Source organism: Protomyctophum bolini, assembly GCF_963924005.1.
Source record: "Protomyctophum bolini genome assembly, chromosome: 5".
Taxonomy (NCBI): domain Eukaryota; kingdom Metazoa; phylum Chordata; class Actinopteri; order Myctophiformes; family Myctophidae; genus Protomyctophum; species Protomyctophum bolini.
Genome location: NC_137866.1, coordinates 5,345,874 through 5,368,547, shown reverse-complemented (window position 1 = coordinate 5,368,547; position 22,674 = coordinate 5,345,874). Strand labels below are relative to the sequence as shown.

General features: G+C 43.4%; 1 protein-coding gene across 1 annotated transcript in view; it reads left to right on the top strand.

Moving 5' to 3' along the window:
* Positions 1 to 9,259: 9,259 nt before the first annotated feature.
* kcnd1 (potassium voltage-gated channel, Shal-related subfamily, member 1) overlaps positions 9,260 to 22,674 on the top strand; it is a gene marked incomplete at both ends in the record, with an annotated part of 47,196 nt that continues 33,781 nt past the window's right edge. Inside the window, 3 exons of the mRNA XM_080763850.1 lie at positions 9,260 to 9,415; positions 11,371 to 11,616; positions 18,874 to 19,586. Coding sequence (XP_080619976.1) covers positions 9,260 to 9,415; positions 11,371 to 11,616; positions 18,874 to 19,586 — 1,115 coding nt within the window. The remainder of the gene's footprint in view (positions 9,416 to 11,370; positions 11,617 to 18,873; positions 19,587 to 22,674) is intronic.

Genomic DNA, 22,674 nt, shown 5'->3' with positions numbered 1-22,674 from the left:
CAAATGGAACCACATGGACCCATAACGGTTCTTTGTCCCTATATGCATAGTAATCAAATCGAATAAAAGTTTAAGAATCGCTTTGTTTTTTAATATAAAAGTTCTTTGTGTCTGATGTGAAGCAAGATAGGTTTAATACAGGACAGCAGCTGTCATACAACAAGACATTTCAAGGTGCTTTAAATAGCATTAAAACCTAGTTTCACTTTTGCTTCTCTGTCAACTGTGTCAAGTTGCAACATCAGCAATAAACAGTATCATTTTACAAGAGCATCCAGTCCATTATATAAATATATATATATATTCCGAACATTTGTACAAAGAAAAGGTTCTTCCTTGATCTCCAGGGAGTGTGCGTGCAAAGTAATTATAAGTTACTGTGAGTGAACACTGTGTTCATAGAGTCAGTAGAACTGGTCACAGGTCACTGTGTTCATAGAGTCAGTAGTACTGGTCACAGGTCACTGTGTTCATAGTCAGTAGTACTGGTCACAGGTCACTGTGTTCATAGAGTCAGTAGAACTGGTCACAGGTCACTGTGTTCATAGAGTCAGTAGTACTGGTCACAGGTCACTGTGTTCATAGAGTCAGTAGTACTGGTCACAGGTCACTGTGTTCATAGTCAGTAGTACTGGTCACAGGTCACTGTGTTCATAGAGTCAGTAGTACTGGTCACAGGTCACTGTGTTCATTGAGTCAGTAGTACTGGTCACAGGTCACTGTGTTCATAGAGTCAGTAGTACTGGTCACAGGTCACTGTGTGTTCATAGAGTCAGTAGTACTGGTCACAGGTCACTGTGTTCATAGAGTCAGTAGTACTGGTCACAGGTCACTGTGTTCATAGAGTCAGTAGTACTGGTCACAGGTCACTGTGTTCATAGAGTCAGTAGTACTGGTCACAGGTCACTGTGTTCATAGAGTCAGTAGTACTGGTCACAGGTCACTGTGTTCATAGGGTCAGTAGTACTGGTCACAGGTCACTGTGTTCATAGAGTCAGTATTACTGGTCACAGGTCACTGTGTTCATAGAGTCAGTAGTACTGGTCACAGGTCACTGTGTTCATAGAGTCAGTAGTACTGGTCACAGGTCAATGTGTGTTCATAGAGTCAGTAGTACTGGTCACAGGTCACTAATGTGAACACTATGTGTGTTTTATGGAGCATTATGCAACCACGCAGCTCAGCCAATCACAATCAATGACTGTAACGATGCGTTTCATAATCAGCTTCAGAGGACAGCATACAGTACCTGTCTGTCTGCTATCAGGGCATACAGACAGACAGACAGGTTGCTGCTGGTTCCTGGAAGGCTGTTGGCAGAAGTCCTTCACTAATAGACTCACAGAATAGAGTGGAAGGTAAAGTGCAGTGTGGTTCCAGCCAGAGACAGACAGACAGGTACACGCACGCACGCACGCACGCACTCACGCGCATGCATGCATGCATGATAGATAGACCACTAAGACTCAGACAGTGGGATTGGAAGTGATGACAAAGACATAAGCAGACAAAATTGGAACTCGAACACTAAATATGAAGCTGATAAATGGCTACTCTCTCCTGATTGGCTGAATATGTATTTTCTGTTTATTATAGTGCTGGCGAGACCGAGAGACTCCTGTTACTGAACAAATGATTCCTATATCAGAAAATATAGTGCTTTAACCTTTTAACCAAGAACCTATAACCAGTGCCCAACTAGGCTTTATCAGCCATGGGGTTTTTTGCTGAAAGGAGTCTGCACGTGCGTGGGCATGTGTGGGCCTCGTATGCGAAAATCGGTTATTTGTCGGGTAATTTGGACCATTTGGCACGGTTCTATACGTTACTTTGGCCAAATATTTCTCTACAAGTCAGTGACTGGAGGAGGCCTCATCATTGACGGTAGGAGGTAAGTGGCGCCCGTCCATCGGGGGCCCGTGTGTTGACATGCAAATCACGCCTGTGCCTATAACATACTGTAGTCCTTAGACATTTTCAGGTTGTTTATTTACGTCGCTCCCAATGTGTAATAACCTTAACCCTACCTTTAAGGCTTCTTTCTGCAACCATATGTTTCTTTAAAGAAACATTTTGTCTGAAAGGTTCTTTCTGGAAGCAAACGTGGTTCTTCTAATCTATGGCATAACTGTGGAGAACCGGTTGGGGTTCCAGTTGGCACCTTTACCTTTCTGGGTATAGGGCTGTCACCCTCCTGACCACACTGTGTACACATGATTCATGATGTAATTGTGTTTTTGGCATTGAGCATCGAAACATATAAATTCAAATTATTTTCTAATTGCCTTTTAGGCCTTGCAGGCACACATTTTGCACAGCTAAAATATGACAAGTAACTTCAATAACTTTAATTACGTGGATGAAATGGTCAAAAGCTTTAGAAGCAGCTCATGAATTTGGCAGTTTTAATTTAAGTAGTATACATGAAAGTTTCACTGCCAAGAAACCAGTGGTTCTCAAACATTTTTCCCAAATTAATGTGGCCGGTGTTTAGTGGTATTTTTTACTTCCCATTTTCAGTACTTTTACTTCTACTACTCCACTTCAGACCTATTTATACTTTGGCTATTTGAAAATGGACGATATATAAGCTACAATATGTGTTGCGATGCGACACATTGTGAACTTGAAGGTCGGCTATTTTCCAAAGATGTTTATACATTTGAAAACTTGTGAAATGGGACATTTTGCATAATGACTTGTACTCTTACTCAAGTCCATTTTGATTACCGGACTTTGACTTGTAACAGAATGTTTCTATATTACAGTATTGATACTTTAGTAAATGGTAAACAAATGGTAAATGGTGCATTTACATAGCGCCTTTATCCAAGGCGCATTACATTCACCCATTTATACACCGATGGCGGCGGAAACCATGCAAGGCACCAACCAGCACATCAGGAGCAATCAGGGGTTCAGTGTCTTGCTCAAGGACACTTCGACACTAACTCTGGGGGAGCCCGGGTTCAAATTGGCAAACTTGCGGTTACCATCCAGCCACGTGTGTGTGTGTGTGTGTGTGTGTGTGTGTGTGTGTGTGTGTGTGTGTGTGTGTGTGTGTGTGTGTGTGTGATGTGCATTATAGGCGCTCACTTCTAAACATGGCACTCTACTCTGAACATACCTGTCGAAAGAGAAAAACACTGAACAGATTGAAAGCTTATTGTCATTGCAGTGTGTGTAATGTGTCGTCTGAGAGCAACATGCTTGGGGGAGGGGCTGAGGGGAGGAGGCGTAGTACTAGAGACATGCAGAAAAATTAAATCAATAATAAATACCTTAACCTAGTTTTGCTAACTGAAAGTGTTTTTTTTTCTGTGAGTTTTATAAACTAGATTTTCAGGCTGCTATGCTATGCAGCCTTCAGTTCAAGGTCACTGAGTTATGTTAGACACTTTCTGCCTGACAGTGACCATAATTTGTCTGGGGTGTAAAAGTTACTTTTCAGGATTAAAATTCCAAAACAGCAAGAGATACATTACTTTTTGATGCTTCTGTGTGCCTCTGTAGGGCATGATCAATTATACGTTAACGAAACAATCACAACAAGTTCGAATAGAGGGTATGTGTGTGACATCATCATACCCGAAACGTGCCGAAAGATATGCGGAAATGCCAGTACTGAGTAGCAAAGAAACTACTTTCTGGCCATGTACGTGACAAACAAACAGAAAAGTCCTATCTGATTGTATTAAATTATGTTAAACTAATTTTCAATTAATTTTGCCACTCGATTTGACACTCACCTTCTGCATGTGCATATACCCTCTATGCAGATAAAAGGTTTCTGACATTTCTGCCCTGTCTAATGTAAGAATGAATGATAGTTTTATTGTTGGACGGGGAACCGTAAGAAGCCTCCCACTGAGTCCCACATTCAGTCCCCATGCACAGCAGACATGCAGCAGACACGCAGTGACTGTTGACACTAGTCTCCCAGGTTTACCCGCTAGACCAGACGTTCCAACGGGCCACTCTCCAGTCCCAAAGTGGCAAGTGCAACCTTCCAACCTTCCGTTCCGAGTGGCACACTTTAGCGTCTGCCGTGTAGAACACATGGCAGCTCTGCAGACTGCAGCAGCAGCAACACAGCACATGCGATGGTGCATGTATGCATGTAATGTATGTATATGTATGCATGTACTGTATGTATATATCTGTATGTATGTATGGAGGTTAAATAGTGTATGAAAGTCAGTGAATTGTATGTTTGGTGTTTATTGGGCGGTCAGGCAGGGAACAGGCAGGCAGTCAGCCTGAAACTCGCTGTGAATAATTCATAAACACACTTTTAGAATGCACTGAGAGTGAACCGCATCCAGCCATGGGACCCTGCTCAAATCCTCAGTACGAGAGTGTTGCAAAAACATAACTGGATGGTTCCATTTGGTTCCATTTGTACTCTCTTAGTGACAAAAGGATAAATTAACCTTTAATTATTATATATTTTTTACTTTGAAATGTGCATGCATGCATGCGTGCGTGCGTGCGTATATGTATGAACTACTGAGGTCCAAAAATTGCCACAAATTGAGGTTTGTCCTGGTTGACAAAGAAAGTCAAAGATTGTTTAGAGAGAAGGCAATTTTTAGGAAATTAGGAAAACTAGGCAATTAGGGAAAGTTAAGTGAGGAGGAAAAAAAGGAAGTGATGTATTTTGCATCTCATGCACTTGCACTAATGCAAGTGCATTAACGGTAAGGAAGGCAGCGATCATCCTTCGCATAATACAATTCTTGTGTAAAATTGTGGAGTCATTTGAGCTGGCATGTGCTGACTGTGAATGTGAGGCATGAAAACAAAGTTGTCGAACTTCATGGCCATGGTCTTGGATTAGTGTAGCTGGATATTCAGGGTGTGATCAGAGTTAGGGTTAGGGGTTAGGGTTATAGGGACGGGGTAGGGTTGTCCCGATCCGATCCGATCTCATGATTTTCAAAAGATGGGAATAGGGGGAGAAAATATCTTATTTTTAATTGTCTAATGTACGTAAACCTCAAAGAAAGATGTAGAAGCAATGAGATTTTGTAAAAAAAACTGTTGTGTTTGTGCTAGTTGTTTTCCTTCTGGTCCCAGTCAGAGATCAGATCATCAAACAAAGACGAGTCACACTCGAGGCGTGAAAAACACCTATGATAAACAAAGGAAAGGCAACCTCCGCTATGCATGATGGGATAGGTGTCTGTAGTACTCTCTGAATGAGAGAGATGCTCTGTAAGAGTTTTAACTTGTCTTCAGTTAACTTCATAGGTGTCTGTAGTATTCTCTCTGAATGAGAGAGATGCTCTGTAAGAGTTTTAACTTGTCTTCAGTTAACTTCATAGGTGTCTGTAGTATTCTCTCTGAATGAGAGAGATGCTCTGTAAGAGTTTTAACTTGTCTTCAGTTAACTTCATAGGTGTCTGTAGTATTCTCTCTGAATGAGAGAGATGCTCTGTAAGAGTTTTAACTTGTCTTCAGTTAACTTCATAGGTGTCTGTATAGTATTCTCTCTGAATGAGAGAGATGCTCTGTAAGAGTTTTAACTTGTCTTCAGTTAACTTCATAGGTGTCTGTAGTATTCTCTCTGAATGAGAGAGATGCTCTGTAAGAGTTTTAACTTGTCTTCAGTTAACTTCATAGGTGTCTGTAGTATTCTCTCTGAATGAGAGAGATGCTCTGTAAGAGTTTTAACTTGTCTTCAGTTAACTTCATAGGTGTCTGTATAGTATTCTCTCTGAATGAGAGAGATGCTCTGTAAGAGTTTTAACTTGTCTTCAGTTAACTTCATAGGTGTCTGTAGTATTCTCTCTGAATGAGAGAGATGCTCTGTAAGAGTTTTAACTTGTCTTCAGTTAACTTCATAGGTGTCTGTATAGTATTCTCTCTGAATGAGAGAGATGCTCTGTAAGAGTTTTAACTTGTCTTCAGTTAACTTCATAGGTGTCTGTATAGTACTCTCTCTGAATGAGAGAGATGCTCTGTAAGAGTTTTAACTTGTCTTCAGTTAACTTCATAGGTGTCTGTATAGTACTCTCTCTGAATGAGAGAGATGCTCTGTAAGAGTTTTAACTTGTCTTCAGTTAACTTCATAGGTGTCTGTATAGTACTCTCTCTGAATGAGAGAGATACTCTTTAAGAGTTTTAACTTGTCTTCAGTTAACTTCATAGGTGTCTGTAGTATTCTCTCTGAATGAGAGAGATACTCTTTAAGAGTTTTAACTTGTCTTCAGTTAACTTCATAGGTGTCTGTATAGTACTCTCTCTGAATGAGAGAGATACTCTTTAAGAGTTTTAACTTGTCTTCAGTTAACTTCATAGGTGTCTGTAGTATTCTCTCTGAATGAGAGAGATACTCTTTAAGAGTTTTAACTTGTCTTCAGTTAACTTCATAGGTGTCTGTATAGTACTCTCTCTGAATGAGAGAGATACTCTTTAAGAGTTTTAACTTGTCTTCAGTTAACTTCATAGGTGTCTGTATAGTACTCTCTCTGAATGAGAGAGATACTCTTTAAGAGTTTTAAGCTGTAGAACTGTATTCACTCTATTCAACCAATACATCATTATTTTGCTATGATTCCATGCTTTCATGGAAAGAAAAAACAAAACAATGACAGTCATTCTAATAAAAGTATAGTCACATTTTGCCTTTCAATAATTGAAAGGCAACACAACAGACTACACTAGAGTGACATACATTAGGATATTTGCTATTGTTATTTTTGATATTATTTGCTATATGGCAAGTTATATAAAAATATAAAGATCGGGAAAGATCGGTATGTCTCAAAATCAATTGAACCTAATCGGATCGGGAGCAAAACAACGTGATCAGGACATCCCTAGGACGGGGGTTTAAAGTTAAGAATTGCAACACAAAAATCCTCCTTAATGTAAACGCTGCTGTCCTCATACAAGCACAGAAATATCGATTTCTCCCCTGAGCAAGTAGGCAGACAGCCACGTGGGCTCTATTACCTCTGTGTTTTTCAAATCACTGCAGGAGGTCCGGTGTTTGAATTTGAACAACTGACCCCATTTCGTTCCCATTGGTGTCAAAGTGTGGTCCCAATTTCTGTCCAACATGACTGCTATGCTGCGAGCTAATTTCTGCAGTGTGTGGACATTCACAAGTCCTGTAAATAAACCATTTATGGTCCAGTGAGATCAAACCAGCAGCTGGACCTGCAGCACTGTAGCTGCTTTGTACTTCTCCTCCCCGTCTGTGAGCTACAGACAGGGAGGAGAAGTACAAAGCAGACATTGTGCTCGTCTCCGGCAGCTTGTTTTGTAGTACTATTTATACATGTGTGAGTATATGAAATAGGCCATGAAGTTCCTACTTCCAATACAGAGTAGTCGGTTTCGGTGGTGTCGAGTGTGCTCCCGATTAGCAGGTTGGTGCGTGTGTGTGTGTGTGTGAGTGTGAGTGTGAGTGTGAGTGTGAGTGTGTGTGAGTAGGATGCACATTGTGAAGCGCTTTGCGTAAGTTAGTAAATTGAACTTTTCTCAACTGGGCTTTTCTTTTCACTGGCTCTGCCTCTTCCTGCTGCAGTGATTGAAACACGTCGAAAACGTTGAAAGACACATTGAAACACAGCATTGAAATAACACAGCCGGTGGTGAGACGGGCGTTAAGTCTATACTGCATTATAGGATCTGAAACTTGAAACTGCTAATAATGAAAACCGCACCACAGGGAGCCTCCTCTCTCTCTCTCTGTCTCTCTCTATCCTCTCTGGAAGGTGGGGGGCGGGCAGGGCAGGAGGGATTGACCTTTCCTCTCCTCTTCTCCTCTTCTCCTCTCTGACTGTGTGTGTATGTTTGTGTTTGACAGGATGTCCGCAGGAAGAGTCTACAACATGGTTACGTTGTGAAAGCTTGTGAGAAGGTACCAGGCCGCCTGTCTCAAACTGTCCAGCCGTCCACCTGTCCAACAGAAGGTACCAGAAGGTACCAGCCCGCCTGTCTCAAACGGTCCAGCCGTCCACCTGTCCAACAGAAGGTACCAGAAGGTACCAGGCCGCCTGTCTCAGACGGTCCAGCCGTCCACCTGTCCAACAGCGTTACCACCAGGAGAGGGGGGCGGACTCTCCTGGGTGGGTGTGGAGCGTTTCCGGGCGTGTGGACGTTCTAATCTAGGTAAAGAACATTCACTGAGCAGAAGGATATACTGTAGGGGGCGTGGGAGGAAAAAAATTAAAGCAAACGAAAGCAAAACAAACGTGAAACATCTGTAATCTGCACGACAACACACACAGAGAGGGAGAGCGGAAATTCTGTCTATCTTGCAACTTCGGGGACCATCATCACATTTTAATAAGAATTTGAAAAGCATGCCGTGCTTCAACAATCTGTCTTCAGAGAGAGAGAGAGAGAGAGAGGGGGAGGGGGAGGGGGAGGGGGAGGGGGAGGGGGAGGGGGAGAGGGAGAGGGAGGGGGAGGGGGAGGGGGAGAAGGAGAGGGAGTGCGATGAAAGAGATGTTCATATAACTGAAAGTCAGATAGAATAATTTAACTCAGTCCTCTCCCCGGAATTCATATATTTTTTCTTTTACAGGAATGAGACTGTGTCTCTTGTCCTGTGTGTGTGAAGACGGAGAAGAGAGAGAGAGACATTCTTTGGTCTGCAACAGGAGAGAAAACCAACACTGTCCATAAGGATTATAATTCTCACCTTCTCTGCACTGTAATTCCTTCAGGGTCCTGCATGGGACAGAGGTTCTGTTTCCAGTGTTTTCATGGCATGATCTTCATCTCCAGCCAGCCTCCCCCTCCTCCTCCCCAGCCCTGTCTCACCTCTGTCTCCCCCTCCTGGGGTCTCTCCTCCCCAGCCCTGTCTCACCTCTGTCTCCCCCTCCTGGGGTCTCTCCTCCCCAGCCCTGTCTGACCTCTGTCTCCCCCTCCTGGGGTCTCTCCTCCCCAGCCCTGTCTCGCCTCTGTCTCCCCCTCCTGGGGTCTCTCTCCTCCAAGATGTCCCCCCGTCAGCCCTCCTGTCTCGCCAACACCACCAGATGAAACGTGAGTGGATGGAATAGGACCATCCACTCACCCCTCAATGAGACGCTAATCGGCCCACTGTGCTGTTGAGCAAGGCACTGAACTCATGAGTGGACCACCAGCCTGCACCAAGCTTCTCTTTGAGTTCAAAGTTCGTCTCCCAGAATGCTCGTTCTCTTCCGCTCTGCGGTCTGATGTGAACTATACATCCTATAGTCGGGACCTTTGACCTTTGGTAAAACGTAGTGGAAGTGGTCGTTGCTGTTTTGGAGCAAAGATGGCGGCAGGCGTTGCGACATGGCTGCCGTTCGCCCGCGCGGCCGCCGTGGGCTGGCTGCCGCTCGCCAAGAAGATTATGCCCAAACCTCCGGTCGACAAAACCTCACGGTCCGACGAGATCCTGTTCGTCAACGTCAGTGGACTCAAATTCCAGGTGAGACACGTTTACTGTGTTATTACTAGGCCTGTCAACGTTATTACATACTCTGATCGCAATTATTTGCAATACAATTGGAATTATTTTTGCATACTCTTCAGAATCGTCTGTCATTTTGCTCACAACGTGTCTTTTATTCATACTGGATCTCTCCACTAGTCCCTCCTTAATGTTTCAGTCTAGTTTTCATTTGTTGACAAAATTGGCAATATTTTTATTTAGTTTCTGTCAGTGATAGTCATAGTTTTAGTATACGAACTTAACACTGTAGTAGTAGTACTATTGCTATTAGTACTATTAGTAGTACACCAGTAGTTCAAAATGGACAACAATACATCTTGTCCTGCACTTCAATAAAATGATTAGGCCTATTTCCGTCATATTATTTACATTCCACCACAAACCTTACTGTATATTTTGGTTGCTAAACCCTTATAGTTAAAACAGTGGTTCATCAAGGACCCCTAAATTAATAGTTAGGCTATGCATTTGGCCACTGACCCCCGGGCCCCACCTGAAAATATTTTGTGAAAGGGAGTGGGACCCCCGTTTCAAGATTTATAATAAAGTTTGTTTGAGGGGGAAAAAATCCTCCAAATGTTTTTATCTAAATGTTTCTGAAAATAGCAGATCTGCAAGCTCACAACTTGTGGCATAGCAATAGTGAGCTTGTACATAAGGGGTTAAAGTGATTGAAGTGAAATCCTTTTGCTGTGGACTTGTTTCCAGATACTTATCATGATACTGACCGTGATGACATGATACTGACTGTGATATGACACTGACATGTCACTGACTGTGATACTGAAGTCATAATATTATACTGACACTTATGACCTTATTGTAAAAGCCTGGCTCCTCTCACCAAATGTGTCCTATTATTTTTGCATTGTAGGAATTGCTTAGACATCAGGTCTTGGAAAGACTGTATGACAGATTGACAGGGTGTCACATTCTCTCCAGTAAGCAAGCACCCCTGGATGTGGACTACCTGGAATTTGCATGTGCACAGGAGATAGTTTTTATTGATATTGTGTCACAGCATGTTCCGGTGTCCCAGGAGGTTAGAGAGGCATTAACACAATTGTGCACACTGCAGTTCAGACCATGAGAGAGTATCAACAACATCCTCCAACACCAGTCCAACTTGAAATACAGTGGGGAACTGGACGACCACGGATCTCAATAATGAATGAGCATCTAACTCATCTACTGGAACTTGGACTGCCATAAATCCCATAGTCTGAAGACTTCAGACTATGGGATTTATGGTAGTGGCTGGAGTCACAAATGCATTGAGAAAATCCACAAATCATCAACTCTGACACACAGAGTTGATGATTTACAAATGATATTTTATGATAAATGCGCCTGCAAGTATAAATATTTTTTTTTTTACAAATTGTCATATATTTGTTAAAAATGTATTTAAATGCCAACTTACAAGTTACACGTTTTTTTGTGGATAGGACAATACATTTGTGAAAATTATCATAAAAGAGCGTCTCAAAATGATTCAACAGGAAAAAGGAATGCCAAATGCAGATTTACAATTCACACGCAAAATTGAGGATTTACAAATGGTATTTTAGGATAAACGCACACACAAATCTATATTGTTTTTTTGTAAAAATACGAAATACATTTGTAAATCATGGAAAAACATTTGCAAATCATAGAAAAACATTTGCAAATCTTGGAAACACATTTGTAAATCTTGGAAACACATATTTAGTTTCTGTCAGTGATAGTCATAGTTTTAGTATACGAACTTAACACTGTAGTAGTAGTACTATTACTATTAGTACTATTAGTTGTACCACCAGTAGTTCTGGTGGTAGTACTCTGTACCAGCAGTGTACTTGTACCAGTAACGTTGTGTCCTCAGTGTACTTGTACCAGTAACGTTGTGTCCTCAGTGTACCTGTACCAGTAACGTTGTGTCCCCTCAGACGTGGAAGAACACGTTGGACCGCTACCCGGACACCCTGCTGGGCTCCTCGGAGAAGGAGTTCTTCTACAACGAGGACACGCAGGAGTACTTCTTCGACCGGGACCCCGAGATGTTCCGCCACATCCTCAACTTCTACCGGACGGGCAAGCTGCACTACCCGCGGCACGAGTGCATCCAGGCCTTCGACGAGGAGCTGGCCTTCTACGGCATCGTGCCCGAGATCATCGGAGACTGCTGCATGGAGGTAGGCATCACAAAGCACTGGTTCTGCTGCATGGAGGTAGGCATCACAAAGCACTGGTTCTGCTGCATGGAGGTAGGCATCACAAAGCACTGGTTCTGCTGCATGGAGGTAGGCATCACAAAGCACTGGTTCTGCTGCATGGAGGTAGGCATCACAAAGCACTGGTTCTGCTGCATGGAGGTAGGCATCACAAAGCACTGGTTCTGCTGCATGGAGGTAGGCATCAAAAAGCACTGGTTCTGCTGCATGGAGGTAGGCATCACAAAGCACTGGTTCTGCTGCATGGAGGTAGGCATCACAAAGCACTGGTTCTGCTGCATGGAGGTAGGCATCACAAAGCACTGGTTCTGCTGCATGGAGGTAGGCATCACAAAGCACTGGTTCTGCTGCATGGAGGTAGGCATCACAAAGCACTGGTTCCCTAGCCTCGGAAACACAGACGTTTTTATTTCCAGGGAGGAGAAAGAAAAGTCTAGGTCCGAGTCCACTTCAATTCGGCATAGAGTAGCGCAAACGTCAATCACTCTCTGCTGATTTCTGATCGTCTGCACCTTTGTTAAATTGATGCACACACACACACACACACACACACTGTGTCTAGATTCTCCCGGGGGATCCTGCCGGGAGCTGCCTATGCCATAGATAGCATAGGTGGACCACAGGCTACTGGTTCCCAAACCCCGGGTCGGGGACCCAAGGTTGGGTCGCGGACCAATTTGTATATGGGTCCCTTTATTTTTTGGTTTCCTATTCATTAACTTTTTTGGGAATGCTTTGTGAACATGTTTTGAAGTATTAATAATTCAAAACATGTTCACAAAGCATTCCCAAAAAAGTTAATGAATTTCATCCAATCAGGAGAGAGAACTCAATACAGCACACAGGATAAACAAGTGAAATTGGAAGTGATGAAACAAATACCAGTAAATGAATAAAAAAAACTAAATTAATTTCATGAAGAAATCAACGGAAAATCTAGTATATTCCATAATTTATAAAACAAATGTTTAAGAAGTAGTGAAAATAGCCGATCTACAATCTGCTCTACAATTTCAGTGTGGGTGCAGATGTCTCTTTTGGGTCACGGGCTAAAAAGTTTGGGAACCACTTGATCTAACTAAAGTGCTCACGTGTCTCATCTCATACACAGTGGTGTCACTTTGCCTGCGAGGGCACTTATCTTCCAGCTCACTTGTTAACCTTGAAGATCCGTTGTCGCTCGTTACGCGACGGTGTATAAATTAGCGCATGAATTAGGGCCGTAATTGCGCACAGTGAAAGCTGAGAAGAGGACACCGACATCTGCTCTTGGTCCTGGAAGGGCAGTCGAACCCGGGGGCTCGCTGTCAGGCTTTCATTTATGAGATCTTGTTTATGGTAGGCGTGTGCCACGGAAATGTATTTTAATTTTAATCACTTGAACCGCATATGCTTATAGATGACCGAGGTCAGCCGGACACTTAGTCTGGATATCTTTGCCACATGTTTGCCCCCAGAATAGGGATTAGGGACCTTAGGGTTCATGTGGTTTAAATATCTTTTTTTTAAAAGGATAACTTTAGTTTTTTTCAACCAAGGTTCATGTTTTAGGTTGTTACGAGAGAAAGTAAAAGATGAGTGTTAATTCTTCTTTCATTTGCTGCTTTCTTTAGTTTTAGGGATTTTAGCTGTTTTTGACAGGGGGGCATTCGAGCATGGGACTAAATATGTATTTCTTTACAAAATTTGTGCCCCTGTCAAAAACAGCTAAAATCCCTAAAACGAAAGAAAGCAGTAAATGGAAAAAAATGAACATTTATCTTTTACTTTCTCTCATAACCTAAAACATGAAACTAAAGTTGTCCTTTAAGTATATTTTTGGGGTCTTTTTTACCTTCATTGATATACTGTAAGTGGATACAGACAGGAAATGAGGACAGAGAGACGGAATGGGACTCGAACCCACAAATGCCTGGGTAGTGGGCTGCAGGCTGCATTAGAAGCCTAGTTGCCCGGATCGACTGCTATAGGCCGGCCTGGGCCGTGGTTAACACGTAACATATCTGAGTTATATTAAAAATATCTTTTTGAATTTCCATCTCTCCAAAGCGGGCTAGCTTTGGACCTCCACTAGGTTGGATACTTTAGGACAATTTAGGCATTTAGCAGACGCTCTTGATCCAGAGCGACTTACATTTAAGCAAAAACAAAGCATGTCATACTGTACATCACATATATAAAAAGTAGTTATCATGAATCGTGTATAAGCTAAGAACGTAACAGTGGAGTATCTATGTCAACTATACATACTATACTATATTATATATTATACAATATACATGTGTACTATAAAGTGCTATGACTATACATAAAATGCAATTATAGTGCCGTCTACGTAACGAGCTATAAGTCTGTCTATAAAATACTATCCAAGTCGACATAAAATGCTATCTAAGGGGCTAGGCTATAGGGCAAGTGCTATACGGGCCATGGTGGAGTCTGAAGAGGTGGGTTTTCAGACTACGGCGGACTGACTGACCAGGCGGCGGTCAGAACAGAGGTGATGAGAGGTGAAAAGACGTGCAGGCGTCGGCTTCATTTCCTACTCATTTCTCAGAGCTCCTGAGGTGCAGATGGGTCGAGCGGAAGCATCTGCATATTGGGGGGAGAGACAGACAACGTGTCTGTGTTTGAGAGAGACTAGTACATTACTATGAATTAATGATGTGTGTGTGGTTATTTATATCTGTTGAAGGTCCAGGAAAGGGCTAGAGAAGAACCTCAGCTCACATAACACCGTGTGCCATGGTATTATTAACCCATTCTGACCGGGAACCCGTTTTGGTGTTCGCATCATGTTATGCTTTAGCTATTGAAAAATAGCAGATCTACAAGCTCATAGCGCGCCACCGAGTGGCGCGCTACGAGCTTGTAGGTCTGCTATTTTTGAAAAATCGAAGAGCGACTGACATTTTTAAAATCTGATCTCGGGTCAGAATGGGTTCATCAGACCAGTGTGTGTCCAGTGGAAAACCTCGTATGAATCTGAAATCTGGTCAGAATGGGTTAACATCCACAGACGACTGGAGATGTACTCCCTTTTCAGGTTGTTTGTGTCTCCAGGCGGTTCCCACCCCGGCCCAACGTGGTAGTAATGCTTTGCTCTTTATGTCGAGGTTTTGTTTTAGCATTTAAACCTATATAGTGAGCAAATCCCATTAACCCATTTTGACCTGGGAACGATTCTGCAAATGTCTTCTAAATCCTGACTGTTTTCTTGAAAAAGCTATATGTTTTTCTATGTCAGTCCTTCTCAAACACTTTCATGTCACTTTTCACGATTATTCAAAAATATCAGACCTACAAGCTCGTAGCGTGCCATGAGCTTGTAGATCTGTTATTTTTCAATAGCTAAAGCATAACATAATGCTAAGATCAAAAGGGGTTCCCGCCCCAAATGGGTTAAACCTATATCGAGAGCAAATCACATTAACTTGACAATATAATCGCAAAAATTGTCTTAAAATAATAACTTTCTTAAAGCCGGAGCGGTACTACTGGTTCTCTGGGAGGAATCAATATAGACTCTCCTGTGGAGGAATTATTAATAAACCCAGATTTTCAGAAACTTCCAGTTCCAGTTCAGTACACATTAAAGCTCCTCTCTGTCTTTTTCTCATTAATTTCGGTGCAGCTTTAGTTTATTTAATAATCTTTTTATTATTGATATGGTGTCTTATATCTCATAATGACTCATTCCTCTGGTGATTCTCGCCTCCTCCTCCTCCTCCTCCTCCATTCATCCATCCGTCTATCTTTAGCTCCGGGAGTGTCAAGTTCACAAGTAAATAAATTCTGTCATCGTGTTAAAGGAACAGTTCACCCCCCCCCAAAGAATCAACACATTGTCACGCAGGGACAATGGGCCGGTTTCTCAAAGGACACTTAAGTTCTTACACCATGTTGTAAAAGAAGTGTCCTTTGAGAACCCGGGCCAATGTCATGTTGTAATCGTATAGCAGACATGCATGTCCACACACACACAGCGCTGACAGTGTGATAAACACTGAGAAAACGCCTCCACATGAGACGGAGCAGGTGGAGCAGTGCACAGTTGCCTCGACCGCAATAATGTCTTGAGTTCGATTGGGGTCGAAGCTTGCCGGGGCCTTTTATTATGTGTTCTGCAGGGGTCATCAATAAAAACAAACTATGCTATAAACCTCCCCTATACGGCCATGATTCTATTCATAGGCCTAAACATGTTTTACACACATCCTATTGTTATCGACAATAACACATGACAACTATTCTTTGGCTGCCTATAGGTCAGAGGTCATTAGGGAAGGGTTCACTTCAATAACTTACTCCACAACATCACTCTCTGAGACAGATTATTTATAAGTTACTTAATTGATAACGTTATGATATATTATGCGATTTCATAGAAATGCAAATTGTTACGGTAAATATGGACGGACGCAAGGTACTGCGTTGTATTTCGTTGTGTTTCCTTTGGCATGCAGTAGGTGTTGTGCATGGAGAGATGTGTGCAAACAGAGTGGTTTGGTAGGAGAGATGTGTGCAAACAGAGTGGTTTGGTAGGAGAGATGTGTGCAAACAGAGCGGTTTGGTAGGAGAGATGTGTGCAAACAGAGCGGTTTGGTAGGAGAGATGTGTGCAAACAGAGCGGTTTGGTAGGAGAGATGTGTGCAAACAGAGCGGTTTGGTAGGAGAGATGTGTGCAAACAGAGCGGTTTGGTAGGAGAGATGTGTGCAAACAGAGCGGTTTGGTAGGAGAGATGTGTGCAAACAGAGCGGTTTGGTAGGAGAGATGTGTGCAAACAGAGCGGTTTGGTAGGAGAGATGTGTGCAAACAGAGCGGTTTGGTAGGAGAGATGTGTGCAAACAGAGCGGTTTGGTAGGAGAGATGTGTGCAAACAGAGCGGTTTGGTTTAGGAGAAGGCGGACGTATAAACGGGCGCGCGCCTTTTAACCCATTCTGACCTGAGATCAGATTCATACGAGGTTTCCACTGGCCACACACTGGTCTGATTAACCCATTCTGACCTGAGATCAGATTCTAAAAATGTCAGTCGTTCTTCGATTTTTCAAAAATAGCAGACCTACAAGCTCGTAGTGCGCCACTCGGTGGCGCGCTATGAGCTTGTAGATCTGCTATTTTTCAATAGCTAAAGCATAACATGATGCTAATACCAAAATGCGTTCCCGTTCAGAATGGGTTAAATTAGGGTAGCAAGATTATGCATATTATGTCGCGCTGCAACGCGTTATTTTCAGCCTGCAAACAAGTGTAAAATCAGCCATTATTACGACACCATCAAGGCCCACCAAAATAATTTTTTTGTCGACTAAAACTAAAACATTTCAGATGAGTAAAATATGAATAAAACGAAATGGAATTTCATTCAACAGACTATTACTCTTCATGTGACCACCGCGCTCTGACTATATAGGTGCGCCACACCGTTCAAAACATATCAAAATAACGGTAGTTCAAATTGTTTATTTCATTTTTGAACAGGCACAAACGTTTGGGTCTATCCAGCCTTCATCAGTGTGGCTGGATACAGATGAAGGCCATGGATAGCCCAAACATTTGTCCCAAATATGAAATAAACAATTTGAACTGAAGTCTTGGTCAGTGTGTGCGAGCCACTACCGTTATTTTTATTCAACAGACTATGACATATAAATCAAACATCAACACTGGCTGCATTGAGGCCGCTCCGGAGCCCTATCTACAGTAGTTAGAATGGGTCAAATGCAGAGGACACTGTTCCTCCAGGGGGTCATAAAGTATATCATAACATTATAATTAAACTCATGAATTGAGGTACGGTAGAACTTTATGTGATCCCCCAGAGAGGCAATTGTTTCTGCAGCAGTTGCACAGGAAAATAAAATACAACGTAAAAACAATAAAGAAATCTAAAAAAATAAACGTATATAGTTCTGTATTCCCGTAAAGGTTTCATGACATTAATTTTCATTTATTGTTTTTCTTTTAGGTTTTATGACATTCAGTGGATTTTCTGTGGTCTGGGATTTTTTCTGTCTGTCTGTCTGCCTTTTTGAGCTGTAATGAAAACAGGCAAATCCCATTGTCATATATTATGGGATTTGCAGGCTGTGACATCACGTACAGTCAGCAGGAAAATCAGCACTTGCTTTTTTTATTGCTTTTTTCTTTGTCTCTGCAGAAAACACAAAATGCATTGTCAGACCACGATGATAATTTCATCCAATCGGGAGAGAGAACTCAATACAGCACACAGGATAAAGTAAACAAGTGAAATTGGAAGTGATGAAACAAATACCAGTAAATGAGCAGACAAAATTGTAACTGGAACACAAAGTGAAACATTATCATTAGGCTCTCTCTCGCCTGATGAAATTAGATTTGCAACTCGCTTGAAAATGTATTTTCTCTTTATTAGAGAGCTGGGGAAGACGGGGTTACCCCTGTTACTGAACAAACCAAAACGTTTCACTTACACCACGCATGGACCACAACGGAAACCATCCCTGGCTCTTTAGCATAACCTTTGACTGCATTACTTCAGCCAGGACAACTCATGAATGGATAGAATATACATTTATTATGGTTTGGCGATGAATTGGATTTCACATACATATGGCTTTTATGTACTCTGATAAGGCGCATCTGATCTCCCAACCAGAGGGACTCCGAATCCCTCGTACATAAACAACAGATCCAAAACAACGGGTGGTGGACGGTTTGAGCAGTAGTGTTTAAAAGCAAGACAGCGGTGGTGAGAGCAGCAGCAGCATGATAGTCGCTAAGCAAGCAGGAATTATCAGTGCAAACCAGATTAATTAGAGCGGTCTGAGAATGAAATTAGTGTGTGATTGGATGAGTGGATGTGGATCCTGAGCTCATCTGTACTGTTAAAACACTCGTTAAACACTCGCTAATGTGATCCTGGGCTCTACACACCCTCCGCCAACCTAGTCCCCATATATGGGGGACATTAGGGGGAGAGCAACGGACTTGAACTCATGCTTCCTTCATGACTGAGTGTCCAAGTTGCTCCTTTACACCTGACAGGGGGGAGTTTCCCTGGTTGGACGTAGCGCGTGGAAGGAACACGTTATTCCAACCAGTTCCTTTCCCCTCCATCAGGCGCCCCGGCTGGCCAGGGGGAGGCAGTTTTCGTTAAACACTCGTTAATTAAGTTTTCCATTAATAAAACACCTTTAATCGTCTCTCTCTCTCTCTCTCTCTCCGTGGAGGAATACCGTGACAGGAAGCAGGAGAACCAGGAGCGCCTGGCGGAGGACAACGAGGCGGGCTCGACCACGGACGCGCCCCTCCCCCCGGACTCCTCCTCGCGGGAGAAGCTGTGGCGCGCTTTCGAGAACCCGCACACCTCCACCATGGCGCTGGTCTTCTACTACGTCACCGGTTTCTTCATCGCCGTGTCGGTCATCGCCAACGTGGTGGAGACGGTGCCCTGCCGCCCCCTCAAGGGCAGCGTGCGCGACCTGCCGTGCGGCGAGAAGTTCGGCCTGGCCTTCTTCTGCATGGACACGGCGTGCGTGCTCATCTTCACCTTCGAGTACCTGGCGCGCCTGTTCGCCGCGCCCAGCCGCTCCAAGTTCATGCGCTCGGTGATGTCGGTGATCGACGTGGTGGCCATCCTGCCGTACTACATCGGCCTGGTGATGCCGGAGAACGAGGACGTGAGCGGCGCCTTCGTGACGCTGCGCGTCTTCCGCGTGTTCCGCATCTTCAAGTTCTCGCGGCACTCGGCGGGCCTGAGGATCCTGGGCTACACGCTGAAGAGCTGCGCCTCGGAGCTGGGCTTCCTGCTCTTCTCGCTCACCATGGCCATCATCATCTTCGCCACCGTCATGTTCTACGCCGAGAAGGGCACCAAGGGCTCCTCCTTCACCTCCATCCCCGCCTCCTTCTGGTACACCATCGTCACCATGACAACGCTGGGGTGAGTAACGCTGTCATCTATAGGCCGCCAGTATGAGGTGCTGTCCGGTTGAGTGTCGCATCCCTCCAGCCTATGGGACGTACTGTAAGTCTGTCTCACATGCAGTGTTGTTTGTAAACAAGGTGACAGAGAGATGGCAGCAAAAGCCAGGGGATTTTTTCCTAACCTATACACAACACAACAACATATTTTAGTGTGATGATTACGTTTAAAACGAGTAATACACTGTCTGGATGTCATCTTGAATGAGATTAGAAACAGAATAGTTCTTTAAACAAAAGCACCTGTGTTTGGAGGATGATGAAGCTTGTAGCTCATAGCACGTCATCATGCAGTATGTTTTCGTTATAGTAATTTCGGAAGTAATTAAATTTTTTATGGACTTTTGATATAAAAAATACACACATTTAAATGTTCCCTTTTTTTGTCATCCATTGTTAGGTATGCCCATATGATGACCACGGATATGGTCTAAAAGTGTGAAAAACTTATTTTTCATTTCACACCTTTAAAGCATTTATTTATGAAACCTGCAGGTATGTTAATACAATATCAATAATACAACTGCAGTGGTTGTATTTGGTCTCCACTGCTCTTCTATTGAAACATTTACATCCTGTGGTCTGGTAGGATCACTATAGTAAATCTAGTGTGTGTGTGTGTGTGTGTGTGTGTGTGTGTGTGTGTGTGTGTGTGTGTGTGTGTGTGTGTGTGTGTGTGTGTGTGTGTGTGTGTGTGTGTGTGTGTGTGTGTGTGTGTGTGTGTGTGTGTGTGTGTGTGTGTGTGTGTGTGTGTGTGTGTGTGTGTGTGTGTGTGTGTGTGTGTGTGTGTGTGTGTGTGTGTGTGTGTGTGTGTGTGTGTGTGTGTGTGTGTGTGTGTGTGTGTGTGTGTGTGTGTGTGTGTGTGTGTGTGTGTGTGTGTGTGTGTGTGTGTGTGTGTGTGTGTGTGTGTGTGTGTGTGTGTGTGTGTGTGTGTGTGTGTGTGTGTGTGTGTGTGTGTGTGTGTGTGTGTGTGTGTGTGTGTGTGTGTGTGTGTGTGTGTGTGTGTGTGTGTGTGTGTGTGTGTGTGTGTGTGTGTGTGTGTGTGTGTGTGTGTGTGTGTGTGTGTGTGTGTGTGTGTGTGTGTGTGTGTGTGTGTGTGTGTGTGTGTGTGTGTGTGTGTGTGTGTGTGTGTGTGTGTGCGCGTGCGTGTGCTGTTGCTCATGCATTTGCTTTGTTTGTTCGTAGTTGCTCCTCTCTTTTTTCCCTCTACACAAAATCTCTCACCAAAAATATGATGTGTTGTGACTCGTGTGAGCTTGTAGATCTGCTTTTCCCCCCCGATTAGGGGCTGTAGCGTTGAAGTGGCTGAGTGTTGTTTTGCGGAGGATGTTTTCTGACGATGCTGCATGGCAGAGTGTCTGGATAATTTATTCAGTTTGAACTTTGTGAGGACAGATTTAAAAGAGAAAGAGACAGAGAGGCAGAGAGATGAAGATAAAGTGCAGCGATACAAGAAATGAGAGTTGTAGAGTAACCAAAGTACTTCACAGGTCACACTGACATGACTGTATCTCTCTCCATCTCTCTCTCTCTCTCTCTCTCTCCATCTCTCTCTCTCTCTCTCTCTCTCTCTCTCTCTCTCTCTCTCTCTCTCTCTCCATCTCTCTCTCTCTCTCTCTCTCTCTCTCTCTCCGTCTCTCTCTCTCTCTCTCTCTCTCTCTCTCTCTCTCTCTCTCTCTCTCTCTCTCTCTCTCTCTGGGTGACTCATACAGTGTGTGGCCCCATTAGAGCTCTCAGTAGGATGAGGTTTGTGTCGTAAATGGATTCTCCACGCGGCTCCAGCTTTTACCCCCTCCCTCCCTCCCTCCCTCCCTCCCCACCCACCCACCCACCCCCCCACTCTGAACAACCCCCCCCCCCCCCCCCAACCCCAGCGCCACACCCACGCACTCTCTCTTCATTTGTCCTTCTTGTCTTCTTTTCATTTCAATTATCCACCCTTCTGCTTTTGGTTAATCTATTCTGTACCGCTGCAGAATCCTCCTCCTCCTCTCCTTTTATCTCCTCCCCCCCCCCCCCCCCCCCTACCCCCTCCTCTCCTCTTTCTGTTCCCTCTCATCCAGGAAGTTGAGGGTGAAAGTGAAACAAATCCATTCAGTGCCTTTTGTGGTTTGGAAGCAGAAACCGTTCTTGAGTCAGGTGGCGTCAGGGCTGGGTTCGGTTTGGATTTAGTTGACAAGAATGTGAGTCGATGCAGAGAAAAGCTAGCCTGGCATGGAGAGTGAATAACACTCCCCACACGACCACTAATAGTAAATGGTAAATAATAGTGCATTTATATAATGGCGCATTTATCCAAGGCAATTAACTGTTAAGCGCCTTGGATAAATGCGCTATATATAAATGCATTGTGATGATGATGATTTTTTTTTATTTGATTTGATTTATTTAGAAAAGCAATTATAATACAACATTATAATCAGCGATTCAAGGATTACACAGTAAAGTCCAAAGACTTATTTCCACTGGGGTCCTCTCACACTGAACAATACTTTGAAATACATAACAGTACATATACATTACTTACACAACACCACAAGTACATCCCTATCCATCCCTCTAGGATGACCCTTTATAGGGGAACCTTTTCCAGTAGCCATTTTTTAGTCTTCTGTTTAAATGTCCTCAAATTGTAGGTCAGTTTAACGCTGGATGATGATGACTATTGTTTATTTTCGTGTCATGCACACCTTGTGCCCAACCCTTATGGGTTTATAAGACACCATTTCACAATTGCAATTACAGCATATTTTATATTACATCATTTATGCATTTACAGCATGTTTACATTACATTCACCCATTCACACACCGGCGGAAACCGTGCAAGGCACCAACCAGCACATCAGGAGCAATCAGGGGTTCAGTGTCTTGCTCAAGGACACACACATCAACACTAACTCTGGGGGAGCCCGGGTTCGAACAGGTAACCTTGCAGTTACCATCCGGCCACTCAACTGATTCTTGTAGCTTGGGGTCACCTCTTATGAATTCAAGAGGGTTGCCCAGTGATATCCCTTGGAGCATTTTGAGTTATTAACGTTTTCG